At 40.3% G+C, this 20,346-nt stretch overlaps 3 protein-coding genes and 4 non-coding genes across 7 annotated transcripts; 6 read left to right on the top strand and 1 right to left on the bottom strand.

The window, feature by feature from the left end:
* Positions 1-199: 199 nt before the first annotated feature.
* dcun1d1 (DCN1, defective in cullin neddylation 1, domain containing 1 (S. cerevisiae)) lies at positions 200-3,094 on the bottom strand. The gene is made up of 7 exons (XM_039816566.1): positions 2,965-3,094; positions 2,186-2,399; positions 1,830-1,998; positions 1,399-1,529; positions 1,227-1,309; positions 1,037-1,133; positions 200-806 (listed from the first exon to the last, which is right to left on the bottom strand). Exons 1-7 carry the CDS (start codon positions 3,082-3,084, stop codon positions 730-732), a joined length of 891 nt encoding a protein of 296 aa, XP_039672500.1. The 5' UTR covers positions 3,085-3,094; the 3' UTR covers positions 200-729.
* A 74-nt stretch (positions 3,095-3,168) lies between these two features.
* setd9 (SET domain containing 9) lies at positions 3,169-4,333 on the top strand. The gene has a single exon (XM_039816567.1). It carries the CDS (start codon positions 3,305-3,307, stop codon positions 4,190-4,192), a length of 888 nt encoding a protein of 295 aa, XP_039672501.1. The 5' UTR covers positions 3,169-3,304; the 3' UTR covers positions 4,193-4,333.
* Positions 4,334-6,868: 2,535 nt separating this feature from the next.
* eif4a2 (eukaryotic translation initiation factor 4A) lies at positions 6,869-11,854 on the top strand. Its single transcript, XM_039816394.1, has 11 exons — positions 6,869-6,995; positions 7,969-8,020; positions 8,126-8,258; positions 8,513-8,652; positions 9,079-9,247; positions 9,345-9,454; positions 9,795-9,938; positions 10,309-10,446; positions 10,567-10,656; positions 10,918-10,997; positions 11,084-11,854. The coding sequence occupies exons 1-11, from the start codon at positions 6,967-6,969 to the stop codon at positions 11,226-11,228; spliced, it is 1,230 nt and encodes a 409-aa protein (XP_039672328.1). The 5' UTR covers positions 6,869-6,966; the 3' UTR covers positions 11,229-11,854.
* LOC120569143 lies at positions 8,299-8,372 on the top strand. Its single transcript, XR_005640845.1, has one exon. It is a non-coding gene; the product is annotated as a small nucleolar RNA SNORD2 (small nucleolar RNA).
* Positions 8,891-8,965, top strand: LOC120569142. The gene has a single exon (XR_005640844.1). It is a non-coding gene; the product is annotated as a small nucleolar RNA SNORD2 (small nucleolar RNA).
* Positions 9,518-9,695, top strand: LOC120569141. Its single transcript, XR_005640843.1, has one exon. It is a non-coding gene; the product is annotated as a small nucleolar RNA SNORA81 (small nucleolar RNA).
* On the top strand, positions 10,011-10,196 carry LOC120569139. Its single transcript, XR_005640842.1, has one exon. It is a non-coding gene; the product is annotated as a small nucleolar RNA SNORA81 (small nucleolar RNA).
* Positions 11,855-20,346: the final 8,492 nt, after the last annotated feature.

The raw sequence follows: 20,346 nt of genomic DNA, 5'->3' as shown, positions 1-20,346 counted from the left end.
TATACAGACCTCTCCAACTTTAAAGAAAATTTAAATAGTTTAGGACCAATTACCAGCTAATGATAAACCATAAGCTCTACTCAATCATTAACAAAGCAGCTTTGTATTGCAGTGAGAAAAACAAAGACATCTTCCTTTTTTCCTAGTTTAAATCAAAACATTCATACAGCAATTCAGAATACAGAAACAGACAGATCTGTTAGTTTTAAAGATACCAAATTGAAACATTTATTTTATCTTTATACATTTGTGTTTAAACAAACAGCATTATGCTTAAAAAATTACAATCAATGTTTTATACTGACTTATCGCACAAATGTATCAAAACAAAAACAAAATCAGGAATGCACACAAGTATTAAAATTCAATATTTAAAGAACAACATCCCCTCATGAACCCTCTTGTTTAGATTACAATTCAAAAGTGTGTCTATCTAACATTACCTGCTTTTGAGAGGAGGAGACTCCTCTCTAGTTGGCTTGAGCGCACACAAAAGCCAATACTTTAGATAAAAGTTCCAGACCACCACAAGTTGACCAACAAAGAGATATGCCTTTTTTATATATGTAAATACACACACACATATATAAAGTCTCTGCTGTGTAAAATATTTCAGTCCTGAGGGTTGAAAAGGCAACATAGTTCTCAGCTCAGTGCGGCCCCCTTGTCCTCCGTTCACTGCGCTCTGTTGGAAACCTCACATCGATGTTCCTTTAGTGAGAGCAGCCTTTAAACTGCCGTGCTTTTGGTCCCGATGTGTGGTCGTGCAAACTCCACAAAGTCATCAATAAGGACAGGCCATGCACCTATTGAATGAACAAACAAAACTAAATTAATTGACTCTACCATGGATGAAGACATGATTATGGAACTGGACTGATCTGATATTTTAATACTTAAAAACCATACTAGGCCTGTGTGAAGCAGGGTAGAGGCCCTTCATCTAATAAGTTGTGAGGGAACAATTACAGGTCATAGGCGCTTGCATGCACACAGTGATGAACGGTTTCACTTTCAGCTGAGTGTCTGTACAAACCTTCCTCATCATAATTCGACATGTCATCTGTGATCATTGTGCTGAAGTCTAGTAAGAGGTTCCAAGTGTCCTTAGGAATTGATCTTTTGTGGTGCTCCTGCAAAAGATTTTGGGCAAAGTTGAAGCAAGTCAATGAGACGTGATTATAATTGTGTTTGTAGTGTAATCTTGAGTGTGATTATCAACTTACAACTAAAAAACTGTTCCACAAGTCCAGGAACTTGAATCTTCCAGCCAGTACTAAATTCCAATATGCAATTGCCATTTCTAAATCTGTAAGATAATCAAAAATAGGCCAATAAACATCCAACAATAACATAACAAAGAGACGGTTGATGCTGATTAGCATTAAAGGTTCTTACCCAAACCTTTCTGGCCAGGATTCTTTGCAAAATTAAATGTAAACTGGTAAAAGTCCTTAAATTTCCCTTGGTCCTTTAAGTCTTGCTCCATCTTTGGCAGCTGAGCTTTTAGCTTCTCTACGCTGTCACACCTGGGGAGACACAAAAGCAGACTTGTGTTTTGCTGGACAAAGAGGAATGTTTTTTTTCAGTGGAGTACATTCATCTTTGTTTGTTGTAAAACTAAGCAATTCATAAGATGCATGCATATGTATAATGGTAACTTATTTGACATCTTCCAAACAAAGCTGAGAACCTCTATATAAACTTTTTTGCAGCAAACTCTATGTATACATAGCATATTATATATAGTATAGTATCACTGTTAGTTTGATAATAAGTACCACTTTACAGAAAAAGTACACTGTGCCATCTTGAAAATACATTCTCACCCCTGTTCTATCATGCCATCCATGAACTCCTGTTTTGAAAACTCGCACTGTGTTGCTGCCCTGAACTTCCAGGCTATGAGAAGTACACTTATACTGGCTGGGTCCAGAGCCAGGTCGTCACAGAACTGCTGGATGCCATCAATGCCGATCTTGTTGTCATCATGAGGATCTAAGTATCAGAGTGTGAAGTGTGCTTTTGTCATTTACTTCAGAGCCAGATGGACAACTTTCAATAAATAACACTCAATGTTTTCAGTGTTGCACTGCGATATAATCCCTTTACTGTAACAAGCTGAAAATTGCATTGACCATAACTGTGGAGTTTTATTCTTACACATTCAATAGGCTTTCCATACCTCTATATCTGTTGTACAGCTGATCAAGCTTCTTCTTGTCTAAGGCCCCCTTTAGATTTGAAACATAGAGCTCTGGATTTTGGAAAAACTTGTCAGTGGCAACATCTAGTTTCCAGTCATTCTGTGACAGACAGGTCAGTGCGGTTTTCTCATTGGATTGTGTGAAAATCATGAACTGACGAACTTTATCCTTTTGTGAGGACTTCAGCTTGTTCTGCACAAAGAAATACAAAACACTTGTTGCAATAACATCACTTATCTATTGAAATAACCATTTATATCAGTCGCTAACAACGAAATATCCAACTGCCGAACTCCAAAATGAACCCAAAATAACCACGAAGTGTATGCTAGTTGTTAGCTAACGTTACATAAACACCGAACCATGGTTTAACACATTTAAAAAACAGCAATAACATGCTATCCTGACAGCATACACCGACTTGCAATGTGTTGACTGACTGGCTAGCTAGCTAGTATCTTTACATTTATGATAACATTGAACAATACAGCTAATCATAAAATCCTGTCGACAACAATACATAGCTTACGCTGCTGCAGTGTGTGTGTAACGTTGGCCAATTTTGTTTGTCAGTTGGCTTAAAGGCTAGCAAGCTTAGCTAGCTAGCTAACTAGGCGAGCTAATGCTAACGTCGAGAGCTACGTTTCTTTTCATTATGTAAAGGTCATTAGCGCAGCATTTTTTATTATATTTATCACCCGAAAGTAATAGTTTATGATTACATCACGGCACCAGAATAAAAACAGTAATTTCTTACCATGTTTGTCTTTGCCCGACTCCCTTTCCTCCCATCCAGCTGGCTAATGCATGTGAAGTTTTTTCGAGTCACGTAAAAACTTCTTCCGGTTGAAGCATCGTATATCAAAAATAAAAGCATATGTTTGGTCGCTCCTTGACTAAGCCATATCTTAAAGTGTTAAATTGTTCGATGTTTTTCCCATTTGCTAACACATTATACACATTTGTCGTAAAGTGGGAAAAAAAAAACGTTATCATAGTTTGAGAGTTCTGAGACGAATTTGGATATATTAACAAGTGCGCTTTTTATTTTGGAGCAACTTTAAAGGAAGAGACTCTAAAACTAAGCTTCTTCCTCCATGTCCGAGCTCTCTCAGACGTCGATCTGGATGTTCAGAACTGCTCTAAAAAGATTTCAGAACAAATGGAAATCGTACAGACACCGATTTGTCCCATGGGTTGTACTGAACCTGTCTAAAAATGAGAAAACGCTGCGGCAGGTGAAGGAGCGCTCGAAAGACAAACAGGTCCCAGATGAGGAGGTTTCGCAGAGCCTGCTGCAGCTCTTCAGAGTCCTGCTCAGTAATGGGGCAAATAAGGGGGGACTCCGAGCAGCTCAAACCCACTTTCTCAGACAGGTAACAAGTGAAGAACACCAGTGTGGAGGAAATCCAGTGTGTGGAGATGATGCCATGTTACAGTCTCTTGGATTCTGCATCGACCGGAAACCTAGCACTTTGCCCTTTGCAGGAACTGGAGTGTTTGTTACCAAAGGATTTGTACCCAAAGGAGCTACAGTGGCTATGTATCCTGGTACAGTATATCAAGCATATGAGCCAATTCTCCTCCAGTCCATCAGAAACCCTTTTTTATTCAGGTGTATTGATGGTGTCTTGGTTGATGGAAATGACAAAGGCATATCCAAAATGGTGTTCAAGTCATGCAGTGGCAGGGACAGAATAGGGCCTTTCCTGATGAGTGACACCAGCTGGCTGACAGCCAGTCCACAAAACCCACTTGCTGTTGGTCAGTATGTGAACAACTGCTCAAATGAGTTGCCTGCTAACGTGTGCTACCAGGAGTATGACGTTCCGGACACATTTCCCATCGAGCTCCGCTTGTATCTGCCAAATGTCAACTACAGCCATGACACACAGAGGCCTCTCCGCTGTGTTGTCCTTGTATCGCTCAGAGACATTACAGTAGGGGAGGAACTCTTCTCCAACTACTACACCATTGTGCATTAGAGTCAAAGTACACTCCGCTGTTCTGCTTTGATGTCAGAACTGAAGAAAACAATACTAACATTGTCTTGTCTTCCTAAGGGGAAAAATAATTTTGTACACTCAGCATTGCACTGGAATAAAGGCAAAGATGTCATGTATGAATTACTGTATTCCGGACACAAAACTGCTCTTATTTGACAGTGTTAAAGGGTATTTTAAGAAATATATAGAAGAAGCCAAGGTTAATTGGGCCAGGGAAACAGACCTGAGCACAGTGGTGTGTCCAGACTTTTTGACTGGGGTGGCCCAAGTTGGCCACTGACTTATGCAGTGTTGGAATAGCATTAATATACAGTAGGGGATTTGTTAATCTTTACAGGGGAGACAGTTCACCAGTGAGATGGCTTGTCCCCAGTGGTTATACTGGTGTTCTACTGGCAACCAACTAAGAAAAGCAGCACCACACATCCAACAGTTGCCCTCCTGCCATATGTAATGTTATAGGCTACTCTATATTAGAAATGTATAGAAAATAAATGGGCGGTATCTTTAAAGCGTAGGCTACTTACTTAGAAATGTATAGCAAATTAATGGGGTTATCTGTAATATACAGTTTATTTGCCTAAATGGTGACCTTTTCCTAAAATACTGCTGGTTCTGTGGTGTTGGTTTTTCAAATATGATACCTGCAGTGCACCATAGGAGCATCATTTTAAACCTTAGCTCACCTGGTAAAGTGTGCACCCCATGTACAGAGGAGGCTCAGTCCTCGCTGCAGCGTGTTCAATTCCAACCTGCGGCCCTTTTGCTGCATGTCATTCCCCGGCTCTCTCCCCTTTCATGTACAAGCTGTCCTATCAAATAAAGGCCTAAAATAATCTTTAAAAAAATATATATATAAATATATTATATATGTGCCCCCTTGGATAGTTGTTTGAGTGCTGACACTGGCCCCATGAATAGGCCTAATTTCTTTGGTTCTATATTTTTTAAATTCAAACTAATGCCTTTTTTTCACTGTATGGTACAACTCAACTACACTTGACTTGCTCTTTTTGGTTTTCCATTGACAAAAGTTGTAGATCGTGCCTGGTTGGTACCTGGTACTTTTTTTGGTACCACCACCTCAAGGTTCCAAGTGAGCTGAGCAAATACTAAAAGATGGAGTTAAAAAACTGACCACTGATCAGAGAGAATCATCTCTATCGCAACAGTGGACATCCTGCGCAAACCCGCAATTTTTAAATAGTTAAGCTCAATAGCGTCCGCAATTTGCGTTGAAGATGATGTCATCAGTTTCATGCGGCTTCGCTATGGCAATATTATTGGATTCATGATGTATGTGTATGCTGTGATGAGGAGCTAATACTGCTGGTAGTAACTATATGTTAGCCTACATATAATCTAAAGGGTACTAAAGGTGCTCATATGTTTTGGATGAAAGCTTTAACCTCAAGTAAGTACTTTAAAATGGCACCTAGTTAAATGTGCTGAGTTCCTTTCCACCACTGCCTCGTACCTAATGGAAACTTACAGGAAGACAAATCAGTGCACTCAGCAGAACTGGTCATAAACCTGCTGTTGCTGATGGGGGAGGGATCAAATGTTCAGATTCCAGTTGAGTCTTAAAAAGTTAAAGGGAAATCCGTGCACATGATTTGTCAATCAGGGATTAACATGAACTTCATCCACATCTAGGTCAAAACATTAAAAGGGACAATCTGCAGACACACTCACGATTAAATGGGTTCTAAAACAGAGGGTGCAGGTCCTCCAAGTATGAGTAGGCTAATTCAGAATCTGACTCTTTCATACAAATAATTACCAAATGATGGCCACAGGGGTGAGACACCAGACAGACAGACAGACAGACAGACGGTTGGAAATTGGAGAACACAGGTTAATACAGAAAGAAACTGATCATGTTGGTCACAGTGGGCTAAAGTCAACACTTCACGAAATAGGAAAACACAAGAGTATAATCATGTTGGTTATTATAGTGTAATGTAGTGTAGTGTAATGTCTGTCCAATCAGGTTTCTTGAGGATGTGCAATGTACCAGGTCTCTCGCTGCTCCACCTCTTTCATTACACACTCCAGTTAGCCAACATATGAGAGGGATTGTATAGGCCTACTTGTCATTGTTATGTTTGAAAACCTGTCTCAGACATTACTCTGAAATAATGTATTAAGCAGTCCATAATTGTGCTGTGGTTCATAGTTAACTCACTCACTGCTATCTCAAAGTTGCCTATAGAATACATAATTTAAGAACAAATCATGTAAAACACGCATTCCCTCCACTAAACTTCGTGGCAACTAAAAGTGGTTTCATGATTGGGATGTAGGCTAAATCTTTCTTTCAATTTGTAATTTTTTTCTTAGGCTTCTGTATTACAGTTGTATTTCATGAACTGCTCTTGTATCGGCCTTACGCGAACCCTCTCTCCAAAGATATTGCACAACTTTGTCAGATCCGTAGTCAGAACAAGTTTTGACCTGTCAGAGACACTGTAGAAACCGAAGCACTACTTATTACTGCAATATCCTTCCGCTGAGAAATATAGTCTGGAATAATTTTCACATTTTTATCGGTTATTGAAACACACATTTGTATATAGCAGATAGAGAATACAATTTATTGTGATCCAAACATTAAGTCAGTTAACTGAAACTATATTGTCAACGAAACTGAGCATTTTAAGTTAGTCAGTGAAAAAAGTGCGGCTGCATAAAGGCAGTGGGCATCGCCATCAGCGATCTTTCCAGTCGCATGTTGAAGTTAGGAACGGACCATGTCTAGCGATTCTGCTGATTTTAACAGGTAAGAATCTTACATTTGGTCTCATTTTTAAAACAATACTCTATGTTTAGCTAGGTTTATTTAAACGTGCCATGGTGGTGTGAACTACGTTTGATGCGGAATTATCTATTATATAGTTAGCTAGCTAGGTAGTTAGGTCCCGACCGCATTGTGGGCTATGGGGTTGCTAACAGCTAGCATTGTACAGTTAGCTGCCAAGCTATACCGCATTTCCAAGTTGTTACTAGCTATTTTGATAAAATGTTCTTTCTTTCTTATGTCGAATGTGTGATTTAATGAGAACTGGGTTGTATGCTTAAAACGTTTTGCTTTTCGTGGTTGTGAGAACCGTGGGGCCAGGCTTATGTTACAGCTCGGCCTAACATCAGTTCTCAGGCAGCAGGAGCCATTACAGGCCCAACTATCCGACATATTGGCTAACGGTAACTCTTGATACTCAAATTGACATGAGTCACAGTGGACGTCTAAACCTGTCTGGACAACCTTTTTCGGATCCCTTAAACTGGGATTTTAGGAGCGCCAGGTAACGTTAGTTGAGCCCTACTTGTGGGATTTGACACGTGCGCTCAGCGAAGCCCCGGACTCTGTAACGAGATGCTCTGGGCGTAACCCGGTGAGAACCGCTAACGACACATCTGACGTAGTTCTTAATGTTACGTTTTAGAAGGTTAAAGTGGCAATCACTTAGGTTTCAGTCCTGGTTGACTTAAGAATTTCTATTTAAATAAACAATGAAATTGTGCTGAGAGTTAAGCAGTCTGGAGCATATAAATTACAGCTTTAATATTAACGTGGAAGGTTAACGTTGGGATTTTCGTTACGTGTCTTGATCAATCACGACACGTGGTGGCATCATCTTGTTGTAATTGCCTGTTCTTAGTAGTCTATCCTCAAGAGCTTTTCCATTTCCATGATGGTTATGATTGTAAGTAAACTTCAAGTGAAATTTACCTATATTTTTTTTCTCACACAGCTCAAAAGACCATGGGGGGCCAGATGGAATGGAGCCTGATGGTGTTATCGAGGTGAGTGCAGACAAAATGACATTCGTCTTTGCACAGCTGTTGATAAAGCTTTAGCATTGAATGTGTGGACTTACTTAAACTCATAAGCTATTCTTCTTACTTCAGAGTAACTGGAATGAGATTACGGACAACTTTGATGATATGAGCCTAAAGGAGACTCTTCTCAGGGGGATATATGCATATGGTTTTGAAAAGCCATCTGCCATTCAACAAAGGGCAATCATACCTTGCATCAAAGGTACAAAGAACATTTAACTGCTAAGTGGATTGTTTTGTTTGAGTGAAGTGATGCTTTACCATCTTTCGGGACTTACCCATTCATGGGGATAACTTTTTTTCCAACTGATCACTCAATACTGTTAACTATAACTGCCGTGCAATCAAACCTGACAATGTCAGATTTTTTGTATAGAATTTGGAATGCACATTTCTCTCAATCTTGCATGATTGAGTTGGAAGGACTATGTTCTTACTGTAAATATTTGTCTGTAGGCTATGATGTCATTGCCCAGGCCCAGTCGGGCACTGGCAAGACGGCCACGTTTGCCATCTCTATCTTGCAGCAACTGGACATAGAGGTGAAGGAGACTCAGGCTCTGGTGTTGGCTCCCACCAGAGAGCTGGCACAGCAGGTATGCTGTTTCTGAGGTCACAGTGACCTCCACAGTATCTCAGACCTAGACAGCATATTGAGGACACTGATTCATTTACTAAGGTACCATTTTTTTTTTTTTAACTTTTCAAAATTCAGAAATTGTGAAACGGTATCCTTAAGATTGGTGTAGTCTCTGTCCATGGCTGCATCGGTCTAAATCTGGCTTAATTGAATGATTGTGGTTTAAATATATATTCATGTTGTTGTGGAAAACTGGGTGATGTGATGGCATACCATCTTTCGGGACTGACTCTATAATGGAGATTATTTTTTGATTTTACTGATCACTTTGAACAGTTATTCCACACCGTTGAAATGTCCTGTCTTGCCATCTGTACCACACATTATCCTAAAGCAGTGCTGTTTTTGTTTTTTTTTTTGCTCCGGTCTCCCCCCTCATTAGATCCAGAAGGTCATTCTGGCTCTGGGTGACTACATGGGGGCAGCATGCCATGCCTGCATCGGAGGGACCGATCTCCGTGCTGAAATAACAAAACTCCAGGCTGAGGCCCCTCACATAGTGGTGGGCACACCAGGACGTGTGTACGACATGCTTAGCAGGGGACATCTATGTAAGTATGACAGGTCTGGATCAACAGAAAAGCATTCTCAAACAAATGGGTGATTTTTATTTTGCAATTATTTTTTTAACACCACACTTCTGTGCAGCTGCAAAATGCATCAAGATGTTTGTTCTGGATGAAGCTGATGAGATGTTGAGTCGAGGGTTCAAAGATCAAATCTATGAGATCTTCCAAAAGCAGAGCACAAACATTCAAGTAAGAACCTTTTGGATACAAGCACAACACTGACATGACTGCAATGAAATGTTTAATATGGAACCCTTCTGCATTAACAGAACTCTGCTATAATTGTGTGATCCAGACTTTGTTTCATGCAATAATGCTAGCAGAGTATTGTGTGGAAGGAGATCATTTCCCACTGTACTGAAAATGAGATGTGGTCGAACCTCTTTCTTAATGTTCGTTGGCCACTGTCTCAAGGTGCATTGCCACACTTTTTTTTTTTTAATGTACTTTTGAAACTGCACCAAGTTGACTTGATTGATGATGACCTGTCTCTTGGATCTTATGGTGACATGTTGTAAATCTTCTAAAGGTGGTCCTGCTCTCTGCCACCATGCCAGCAGAGGTGTTGGAGGTGACCAAGAAGTTCATGCGAGAACCCATTCGCATCTTGGTGAAGAAAGAAGAGCTTACCCTCGAGGGTATTAAGCAATTCTACATCAATGTGGAGCGAGAGGTGGGTTTACTTATCCGCAACGCTCTAGTCTAACATTTCAGCAAGTTGCTTCTCACGGTTAGAATGTCTTGTCCCTTCTCTCTAAAGCACCCTGCTGAAACTGCAGGAGCCAAACCTCACAGGTTTAGCTCATGTGGCCGTGTAAGCATGGGTACACCAGGGAAGGAGATTAAAATACACAGTATCGGAAATGAGGCTTGGGGGGGACCTCTTTCTTAATGTCCAGTGTCCTTCGTCTCAAGATCCTGTGTTACATGTTAGCTGCTCCTTAGTTTAATAGATGCTTGATAAGCAGCCTTGCGTTTTTATCTTGTCAGCTTAACTTTGTTCAGTTAACAATCCCTAACTTGTTTTTCATGGATATCAACAGGAGTGGAAGCTGGACACCCTGTGTGATCTGTATGAAACCCTGACTATCACCCAGGCTGTCATTTTCCTCAACACCAGGAGAAAAGTGGACTGGTTGACTGAGAAGATGCATGCTAGAGACTTCACCGTCTCTGCTCTGGTAGGATCTGTTTGCCTGCTTGGCTCAAACTGTTGTTGGATCAATACACTGTTTTGATGGTCAAGGCTCATCAATAATAATAATGGTGCATATTTTCCTTACTGAAATACTCTTTTACAGCATGGTGATATGGACCAGAAGGAGCGTGATGTGATTATGAGAGAGTTTAGGTCTGGCTCAAGCAGAGTGTTGATTACTACTGATCTTCTGGTTAGTATGAGGTGTAATGTGATGGCTAACATAAATGTCAGATAATCTGTTGGAAAGTTAACCCCAAATGTTTTAAATCCTGCAACAGTCCTGTTATGACCAAGCAGTCAAAACTTTTGGGAGATTAGGGCTCGTTCTCCACAATGGGTTCTTCTACTGTAGAAATCTGTTACTTATATACGAGCGACATTGACATGCACAATGCTTTAGCCATCAGTCTCTTAGACTAGAATGTAATTTAAATGTGGTTCTTTTGCTCAGGCTCGTGGGATCGACGTCCAGCAGGTTTCCCTGGTCATTAATTATGACCTTCCTACAAACAGAGAGAACTACATTCATAGGTAAGTTGCATCATACAGTACATTGCACCAGTATGTGCATCTCGGTCTCCTCGAGTCTTAACGTGGCCCATCTTACTCTCCTTCAGAATTGGTCGTGGTGGCCGTTTTGGCAGAAAAGGAGTTGCTATCAACTTCGTCACTGAGGAAGACAAGAGGATTCTTCGGGATATTGAGACGTTTTACAATACTACCGTGGAGGAGATGCCCATGAATGTGGCAGACCTAATTTGAGCCCTGAGATTATTATTTTTTTAAACGCGCAGTGATAGCGATCGTCCACTTGCATTGTGCTTATATTATTCGAAGGGGGAAAAAAAAAAACTTCTCAATGCTAAATCTTGGCTCTGAATTTTGGTATGTGTTAAAAGCGAGTTGATTTCTATGGTGGTCCCTCACGGACAGTTGTAGATTCTAACCTCGACAGGTGGCTGTTTGGCGCTACACAGCTATGGGGTCTGTAAACTTAAAGGTTCTTATCAGGTATTTTTTTCCATGTTCAATTAAGATGTGTGTATTCGATGTTCTCCATCATTTAGTAATTTACTTGTGGACTAAAAGGTATAAGTGCTGTATAAAGTCTGCAAATTATGTTATGCTAACATATGTGCAATGTATTGTGGGACTGCTTAATAGACACTTAATGTGTTACTGTAGGTTCACTTGCCTTTTTATCTTTTGTGAATGTTTTTAATTTAATATACCATATATTTTCTAATCCCACTTGCTCTATAAGAATTCCTGACATGTGATACCCTTACCAGAGTATATTGCTTCCCTTCTCCCCTCCCCCCACTATCAGATTTTCTCTCCCCAGAATTGTATAAATGTCTTAATAAACTGATATTGCTCTAAGTACACCTGCTTGTCTGTTATGGATGTGGATGGTGCAATCTGAACATTTTGTACAGATTATATTTAGTATAGTAAGGAAAAAATGCCAAATTTGTTCTGATTGGTCTTAATCTGACATTAAAGTCCAACTTTATTTTTAGATCACGTGAAAAGTCGCACTTCAATAGTTTTTTTTTTTCGTATGTAGTATCTGAGATGTTTCCATTTTCTTATTGTAACCTATTCAGACGGTTTTTTTCGTTTCAAAAATTGACTAATTATAAACCGTAGCCCTCCAATGTAGATGTAATCTCCCCACCGCTGCAGAGGAAGAAAGTATAAAGAGAAACTCACTTTTCAGCCAATGGCTCTTGAAAAATGTCATCAGATTTGTGCTAAGAGCTTACACAGATTCCAAAATTTCAGCTGCAGGTAGTGATAGCGAGATGAAGCTTTCCAGCAAAATGGTTTGCTTACAATACCACCTGTTGGTCAAAGAGTGTATAAAGAAGAAAAAAAAAGGCGTATCTGGTGATACACATCAGATTTTTGCGCCAGTGAAGACTAAGGAAAAAAAAAAAAAATTTCCACGTACGGTAATCCATTTATATCAATATAGTGTGTATTTTCTGGTGGTATAATATAATTGACATAACAGTAATAAACTGATTTCATTGAGAGGAATGTGGCTATCAAATGTGTGTAAATCAATCCTATTGGTCATAATAATAGCAGTAAGGGCAATTTTAGTAGGCTACTCTAAAACTGGGAAGTGGCCGTGGTTTAACCGGGCAGAGAGCTCGTGTAGATCATGGATGATGTATAATAAAACCGTGGAGATTCTAACCACTCCATAAACCAGTCACGTGGTACAGACGGGCAGCGAGGCTTCGGATGTCTGTCTATCATGGTCTATGTACGCGCTTCACCGAAAACTCCCGGGATTCCTCGACACACGCTTCTCTTAATACATCCATGTTCGAAGCCTCGGCACCGAACGTAACATCACTAGTTACAGGCACAAATGGGTTAAAACGTCAACTAAACCTACAAACATCCCTTTAACATGGCTGGGTCGAAGCTTGACAATCACTGGGCACTGTAGGGTTTGTGACACAGCACCACCTACCGGCAAGCTGCAGCCTAAAACCATAGGCCTACTGCAGAATATTGTGTTAGATTTATAACTCTGTTTGGGAAATATTGTGACAGCAGTCAGAGAAAAAAAATATACATTTGATAGTGTGTACAGTCAACAACTCGCAACGTTGTATGGTATTTTAAAGGATCCTCCATTCATCCCTAACATTTCTATACACACTTCGGTTTGCCTACAACTATGCTACAGTTCCTGCACAATTGGATAATGTTTGCTTCTTGGAGAATAAAAAATTTGCAATTCATAAAAACATGTAACGAAACAATTTTGTCAGTAATTTGAAAACTTAAATTAAGCACATCCTCTTCTTAAAACAAGAACAACCATACTTTGGGTGAACAGCACTTTTTAAAGACATACATAACAAATTAAAGACATGATGTGTCTTGAGAAAGTATATGGAGGTCTGTATAAGGCCATATCCATAACTTTTCAGTAAACGGCATGCACATGTTAATAGTTTAAAGGTGTTTACGCTACTCAAAGGTCATTTTACACAAACAGATGCCAATATGCTAAATCGAGTATTAAAGTCCTAACCTAAGCTGACTAAATTGATCAGATTTCAGACTTCCCCTGGAGCCACAAAAGGTTTTTCACATAATGTAAAACCCCCAAGACCTGTAAACACACCTTAATGTGTGAAATTGCTGAAGTTCACCTAGAAAACCATGAGCTCCAAATATCAAAACTTTTGTTTAGATCCTTTGTTTTTTTTAATGGTTCCCTTTTTAAAGGCATATGTCTTAAATAAGAAGTCCGGCACCGTCTAGAAGAAGTTGTAGAGGGTAGGAAAAGAGAGCATTCAAACGTTCTATAGCTATTTGATCTCTATTTGAGCAGTGTGTTTCTAGAGATGATCTAGAAAGATCATGTCAACCCAACCCAATTCTCAGTTCTCCACCCTGCAGGTTTCAGTAGGCCTACCATCCAGAATTATTATCAGTATCAAAACATACCCTGTCAGGCCTCATCTTCATTCAGCTTATATGAGATTTTATTTTCCAGTACAGGAATCAATTGTTAAAAAAGTATTTTACTGCTGGAAATCATGGATTACTACAATAATTTCAGGCTGAGGGTCACTTCTGGGTCAGAAACATCAGGATGGCACCGGCTTGGGAAAGGAATAATAACTGTTGTTCTCTTTGCCCTTGCCATGAACTTGGTGGTCAAGTCAGCTGAGGTGGAATGCAGAGGCCCACTTTCTATGACCCTATAGAAGTCGGCTGTAGAGGCTTTGTAGGGCGCTCACTGTGTAAAGTCCTCGACCGGTTGGGCTTTACAGGAGCGACCAAAAAAAGGGCCATTAAGTCCACAAGTGAGGCCACGGAGAAAGCCACACGGTGGCTTTGGTTGAAAAGGGCTGATCCGTGGGTTGCTGCTGGGACGCGAGTCAGGGCCCGATCAACCCTGGCCGGGTCACATGGGAGAGGGTGTCTGATGTTGCGAGACCCAAAACATCTGATGACCCCATGTCACAATACTTAGGATGCGTCCCAGTGCATTCAGGGGATGTTTCTTGCATATGGATGTATTTATATGACCTGGAAATAGGGTATTTTCATAAAACTGGGCTATCTAATTTATCGTTTGAAACATGGAACATCCAAGATAAAAAACTGCTGGCTATACTATTGGCAGCCAGTAAGAAATCCGTCACGCGGAAATGGTTAAAAGTAGAACCACCCACCATTGATGAATGGATTGAAATTGTCAATGAGATTTATGTTATGGAAAAGATATCTTTTTCCCTCAAACTTGAAAAAGAAAAATTTAAGATCTGGACCAAATGGACTGAGTATCTAAAACCAATCAGATCTGATTTCACTTGACTGTAGCCTACTTGTGCTTTATGTGGACCTGCCCTCGTTTTTTATGTGATGTTTTGATTACCCGAGATGGTGCGCTCCCTGGTTCTGTTCTACTTTGTTATTGTTCCCAAAAGGAATAAGTAGTGGTCCTTAAAAAATCCCAGAAGGGCAATATGGTCAAAATCAACTGAACTTTTTGCATCCATCCCTATCCATGTCCTTGAATGACTAAGGTTGTAATCAATGTATGTGATGGAAAATTGCCTTTCCAAATTAAAAGATAATTTCCAAAAAAAACTGGGCTATCTATGCAGTAGAATTTTTTGAATTGCTGCTCTACATCCATGTTGGCGCCACATGGTCAGAGATAACCTACAACTACCAGAATGCACTGCGCTGCATCGGACCAATAAACGCTCCCGCTGGTGGGTGACGTAATGCAATCACGTCACAGAATTACCATGCGTTCATGGGCATCGGAAAAAAAACATTTTTCCCAGTGAAAATGTCACTTCATGTGGGAATCAGCGTTGGGAAACTGGGGCTAGATTTTTCTAACAGTTGGGGTGGTGATGGTGCAGTGGATACGACACATGCCTTTGGAGTGGGAGATCTGGGTTCAATTCCCACTGCGGTACATCAACCAATGTGTCCCTGAGCAAGACACTTAACCCATGTGGACTCTGACATATATAGCAACTAAGTCGCTTTGGATAAGACAAGACAAAAAGAACACACCATGACATGTAATGGTGACGCGTTGTTGACAATGGACGTACAGAAACATGGCTGGCGATCGTTCAAATGTGTTGAAGGGTGAGAAACCTTTCCTAAATATAGAAAATTCACGCATGCATGTAATATATTTTGCCAACGCAATAAACTATTTATTGTGGACAAAAGCCTCTGCCAAGAAACATACACAGACATAAGATTTTTCAAATTATTCATAAATGGAGGAGTATATATAAAAAAACACCATATCCGTGTCCTTTCCCGGGGGCTGTTTCACAAAAGCAGAATATATAAATCCAGGATAACTGATAAAGCGAGGCTTGACCTAGTCTAGTCTGTGCAGCCTGGCTTGGTGCGTTTCACGAAGGCCGAGCCAGGCTGAGGAGGAGCGACTAGGTTGAGCCAGGCTGAAGTAATTCAGATAGATGTGCGTTCACGGCTTTCCTTAACAGACCGCGAGGTCGATCACAGATTTACTGATGCCAAAATGGAGAATATGCATTGTTCCAAATGTATACAGAGTGAGCAGCAGCTTCTTGTGGAAGTATGATAACGTGAAACACATTATTTGTAAAAAAAAAACAAAAAAAAAAACAGGGCCGATGTAATGAAACAGCAAGAGAAAGAGTGGCAGACGATCGCAGACCAACTGAATGCGTAATTAGCCTAAAAATACGTTAACTGACCACTGCTCTGAATTGAAACCGTCATAATCATACCATTCAAGGATTAGACTACTAATCATTAGCACAAATTAACAGTTGTACTCTTTGCCTTCAAAGTAAGCAGAAGATAATGTTCCTCAGGAAATTTACCATGAAGATCAACTTTCTCCAACGTTAGAATATGATGCATAAATATGTCTTTCACTCTGTTCCTCTCTCTCGCTTTCATGGGCTAAAATATAAATTTCCTAAGTCATATTAACTTCCACTGCTCGCTTTAAATGCAACGTGTAGCCGTAAATGTACAGTAGTTTGTAAATGTAAATCCATCATTCAGTCGGTCCACTATTATCTGCCACGCCTTTTCTTTTTTATATTAGGCCTATATGCTTTGCTCCCATGGACACAGAAAAGAAAGACAGAAGAAGACTGAAGAAATTGGACTCTAAAATCTAGAAACTATAAAGATAATTAAGTGATACATTTCATGCACATTGTAAACATGAATGTAACAGAGTGATATTCATCAGTTATTTCCCCCCAGCAAACCACTGAGGTGTTCTCTCCCTGTTTTTACATGAATGTACAGTAGGCTACCTGCATGGCCGGAATCTACCCCATGCCAATCTCTAGGTATGGTGAAGGGTATGTGATGATGTGGGGGGGCTATTTTAATTCCAAAGGCCAAGGGAACTTTATCAGGATGCATAGTATCCTGGATCCATGAAATAACTGGCCTTTAAAAATAAAAATCTGCCTGCCTCTATGGGAATTTAACATAGGGGTGTACTGACTTTTGTTGCGTTGAGTTATTTTGAGGGGACTACACATTTACACTGTTACACAAGCTGTAAACTTAATACTTTACATTGTAGCAAAGTATCATTTCTTCAGTGTTGTCCCATTAAAAGATATAATGAAATATTTACTAAAATGTGAGGGGTGTACTCACTTTTGTGAGATACTGTTGGTTCAGTGAACTAAGACTGTAATTTGGAAGGACAATTAGGATAAGTTCTTAAAATTGTACAATCCTCCCAAATTATAGTCGTTAAAGAATACAAAAAAAATAATCAACTAAAATAATTTAAGGTGCATTGGTCCACTATAGAAACACACATGTACAGCACTTTATATATTGCCCTTAGTAACAGACTTCATTTAAAACACATTTGGCAACTTTATCAGCCTTTTCTAATTATCTCGAACAACTGCCGTAATACAACAAACTTCTAACAACAATATGAACAGCACTATAACAGTAACAATGTCACATGAATAATTATAAAAAATAATGGTCACAACTTTAAACAATAACAGTACTTAAATGAACAGCAACATGCACCTGCTGTATTTTAATGCAGGCTGATAATAATAAGGTAAAACCACTGCTGAGTGAACAGAAAAGGCTCCAGGATGAATAAATCCTGGCTGTTAGCCTGGTCAGGAGCAGTTGGTGGCAGGCATGCAACAAGCTGTTAAGCCAAACGCCAATATAACAGAAGAAGAAGAACACGCACGCCGACTGTCAACGCTATGGCTGGAAGTCGGAAAAACAACTTACCGTGCGTTCATGGACATCGGAAAAACGTTTTTCCGAGTGAAAACGTCACCATTCACGTAACGTCCTGTGGGAATCAGAGGCGGGAAACTCGGGCTGGATTTTGATAACCGAGTTCCCCAGCTGGTGATGCGTTGTTGACAACTGACGTTTGATGGAGGCGGCTTTGGTTCACTGAACATATTTCAATGATATGATAAACTGTTTATTGTGGACAAATGCCTCTGCCAAGAAACATACACAGACATAATATGTTTTAAATTATTCATAAATAGGCCTATGTATAAAAAACAACACATTATCTGTGTCTTTTCCCGTTCGTTGTCCTGCAGATAACACAAACAAACACCTGTTGATGTGGTGTTTGGATGCTCGCATAAGAAAACAGCAGAAAATCTTTTGTTATTGTGGCCTCCATGTTTTCAACACACCTGATGCTCTAGGCTACGGCCAACCGTTGGTGGCAGTCATGCAAAAAGTTGTTATGCCAAACGCCAATATAACAGAAGAAGAAGAACACGCATCCCGACCATAGACTAATATTAGGCTCGTTCAAGATGAGCCAGATCTGCGCAGATCTGCGCAGAATCGATCACCGGCGATCGCCGCCCGTTGCATGCCGGTTAGATTTGTGTCCGACTTGATCCCGACTTGCTCTGACGTCATGCACACGTGGGCAACGATAATCTCACGAGACCAAGGCGGCCGCAGTTCTGAGACGCAGGTATCGCAGTTGCTTTTCACCAACTGCAAGAGCCAGGCGGACGCAGGCGGACCCAGGGCATGCTGGGAAACGCCGGCCTCTCAGCTGATCGAACAGCTGATTGGTTCAGAATCGACTCAACATGACGACGTTTTATATAAACTTTTCATTGATTTTGAATCGGAGGGATTTTAACTGCTATTTGTCTGATTTAAAGGCTTATTCTGTACAGAACACCTGTTGTGTGGCTGATAGTTACGTTTAGAAGTCAGAGAGACTAAATCTGTTCAGGTTACGGATCATCTACAGTCTGTTGTTAATTAAAATCAGCAACAGATCGCATGTAGAGCATTCTGACAGCTACTCTGTCATAATAAAATCAACTGGAGACTGTGTAGGAGCTGATATATGGGTCTGATAACATTTTATTAAATCGGAATTCGGACCACAGTGTTTGTGTCACTTCCTGTTGAGCCTGAAGGCTGCTGTCAGCTGCTGGAGTCAGCTGGAAAACTGTCCGATTTGAGAGCGGACTTTTGTCACCGCCCCCTGCTGCTGCCGCCTGCTCTCGTCTACTTTACAGGCGAGGCGCACTTCATCTTGAACGAGCCTAGCAACAGTCTATGATCCCGACCATGTGAACGCTACCAGTCGGAAAAACAACGTAACCAGGGGGGCGGTGCCTGTTATTCCGAGGTGGCATGAACGCAGCATTAATCACGGCGGCGGTCCTTGATATTCCCAGGTGGCATGAACGCACCATATATATGTTAACATACGATCTCGTATAACCATAACAGGTAAATGATAAGCTAAAATGTGTTTCTGAAAATATTTATGTGAGAAATAGTACGTCAAACAGTACGTCGCCCACTTCCTGTTCCAAAACTATCGTATTTCAGCCAACAGTGCACTAAATATGTTTCTGAAAACATTTTAGGCGAGAAATATGCAATAGCTACAATAACCGATTATTGGTGTAGCTATATTTGATAAGCACTGCCTCGTTTTGAGGTTTAATCTGAGTTTAAGAGAGCTCGGGGCGGATTACTATTTCTCGATCTGCTTCTGCAGGCCTACTCATTGTGTCCGTATGCGGAAGTACAATCTGTAGTTTGAGCAACAGCCCTAGTTGTGAGGGAGATGGGCACTGGTAAGGTAGAAGGGGGTTTATAGTTTATTTACACATACTACCAACATTATTATGATACGTTAGTTGAATATTGTTAAAGTAGCCTATCCCTTTATGTGTGGTCGGTGTGTTCACACAAGAAGTACAAGAAATAAGGGAAGTAGGCCTACTAGGCTTCTTCTTTATAGTTGCATCAATACTCACAGTCCTATGAAAATGTTCACCCCGCAGATATGATGATAGTAAACGCTTATTCAACTAAAGATTACAAATAAAAAGTGAATATCTCTCATAACTCTTTTGTGATGTGCTATTTAAAAGGCCCACAGGAATTAAATGTTGGTGTTTTTCTTCAAGGTTCCAGGTCTATACTAATGTTGAGAGACACATTGCAAGATTGTACAACCAGTAAGTGTCCATTAAGGATGAACACATACAAGCGACATACAGTGCTCAGCATAAGTGAATACACCAGGGCTGTAGTCAAGACCACCTTTGTCGAGTCCAAGACCAGGACTAGTCGAGACCAAATCAAGACCGAGTCCAAAGAGGTTAGAGTCCAAGACAAGACCGAGTCCAAAAAGGTTCGAGTCCTAGTCAAGACCGAGTCCAGAACAGAAAAGAAAAGTCTTATGCATGACAGTATCAAGACAATCATTTGGGGTTATTTGTTAATATAAAAGCAAAAACAGTGTCACAACGCCCAGGATTTGTAAGTATAGCCATTTGTTTTGATATCATATAATCTA

Source organism: Perca fluviatilis, chromosome 11 (assembly GCF_010015445.1).
Source record: "Perca fluviatilis chromosome 11, GENO_Pfluv_1.0, whole genome shotgun sequence".
NCBI classification, from domain to species: Eukaryota; Metazoa; Chordata; class Actinopteri; order Perciformes; family Percidae; genus Perca; species Perca fluviatilis.
This window is presented reverse-complemented; position numbering and strand designations above follow the sequence as displayed.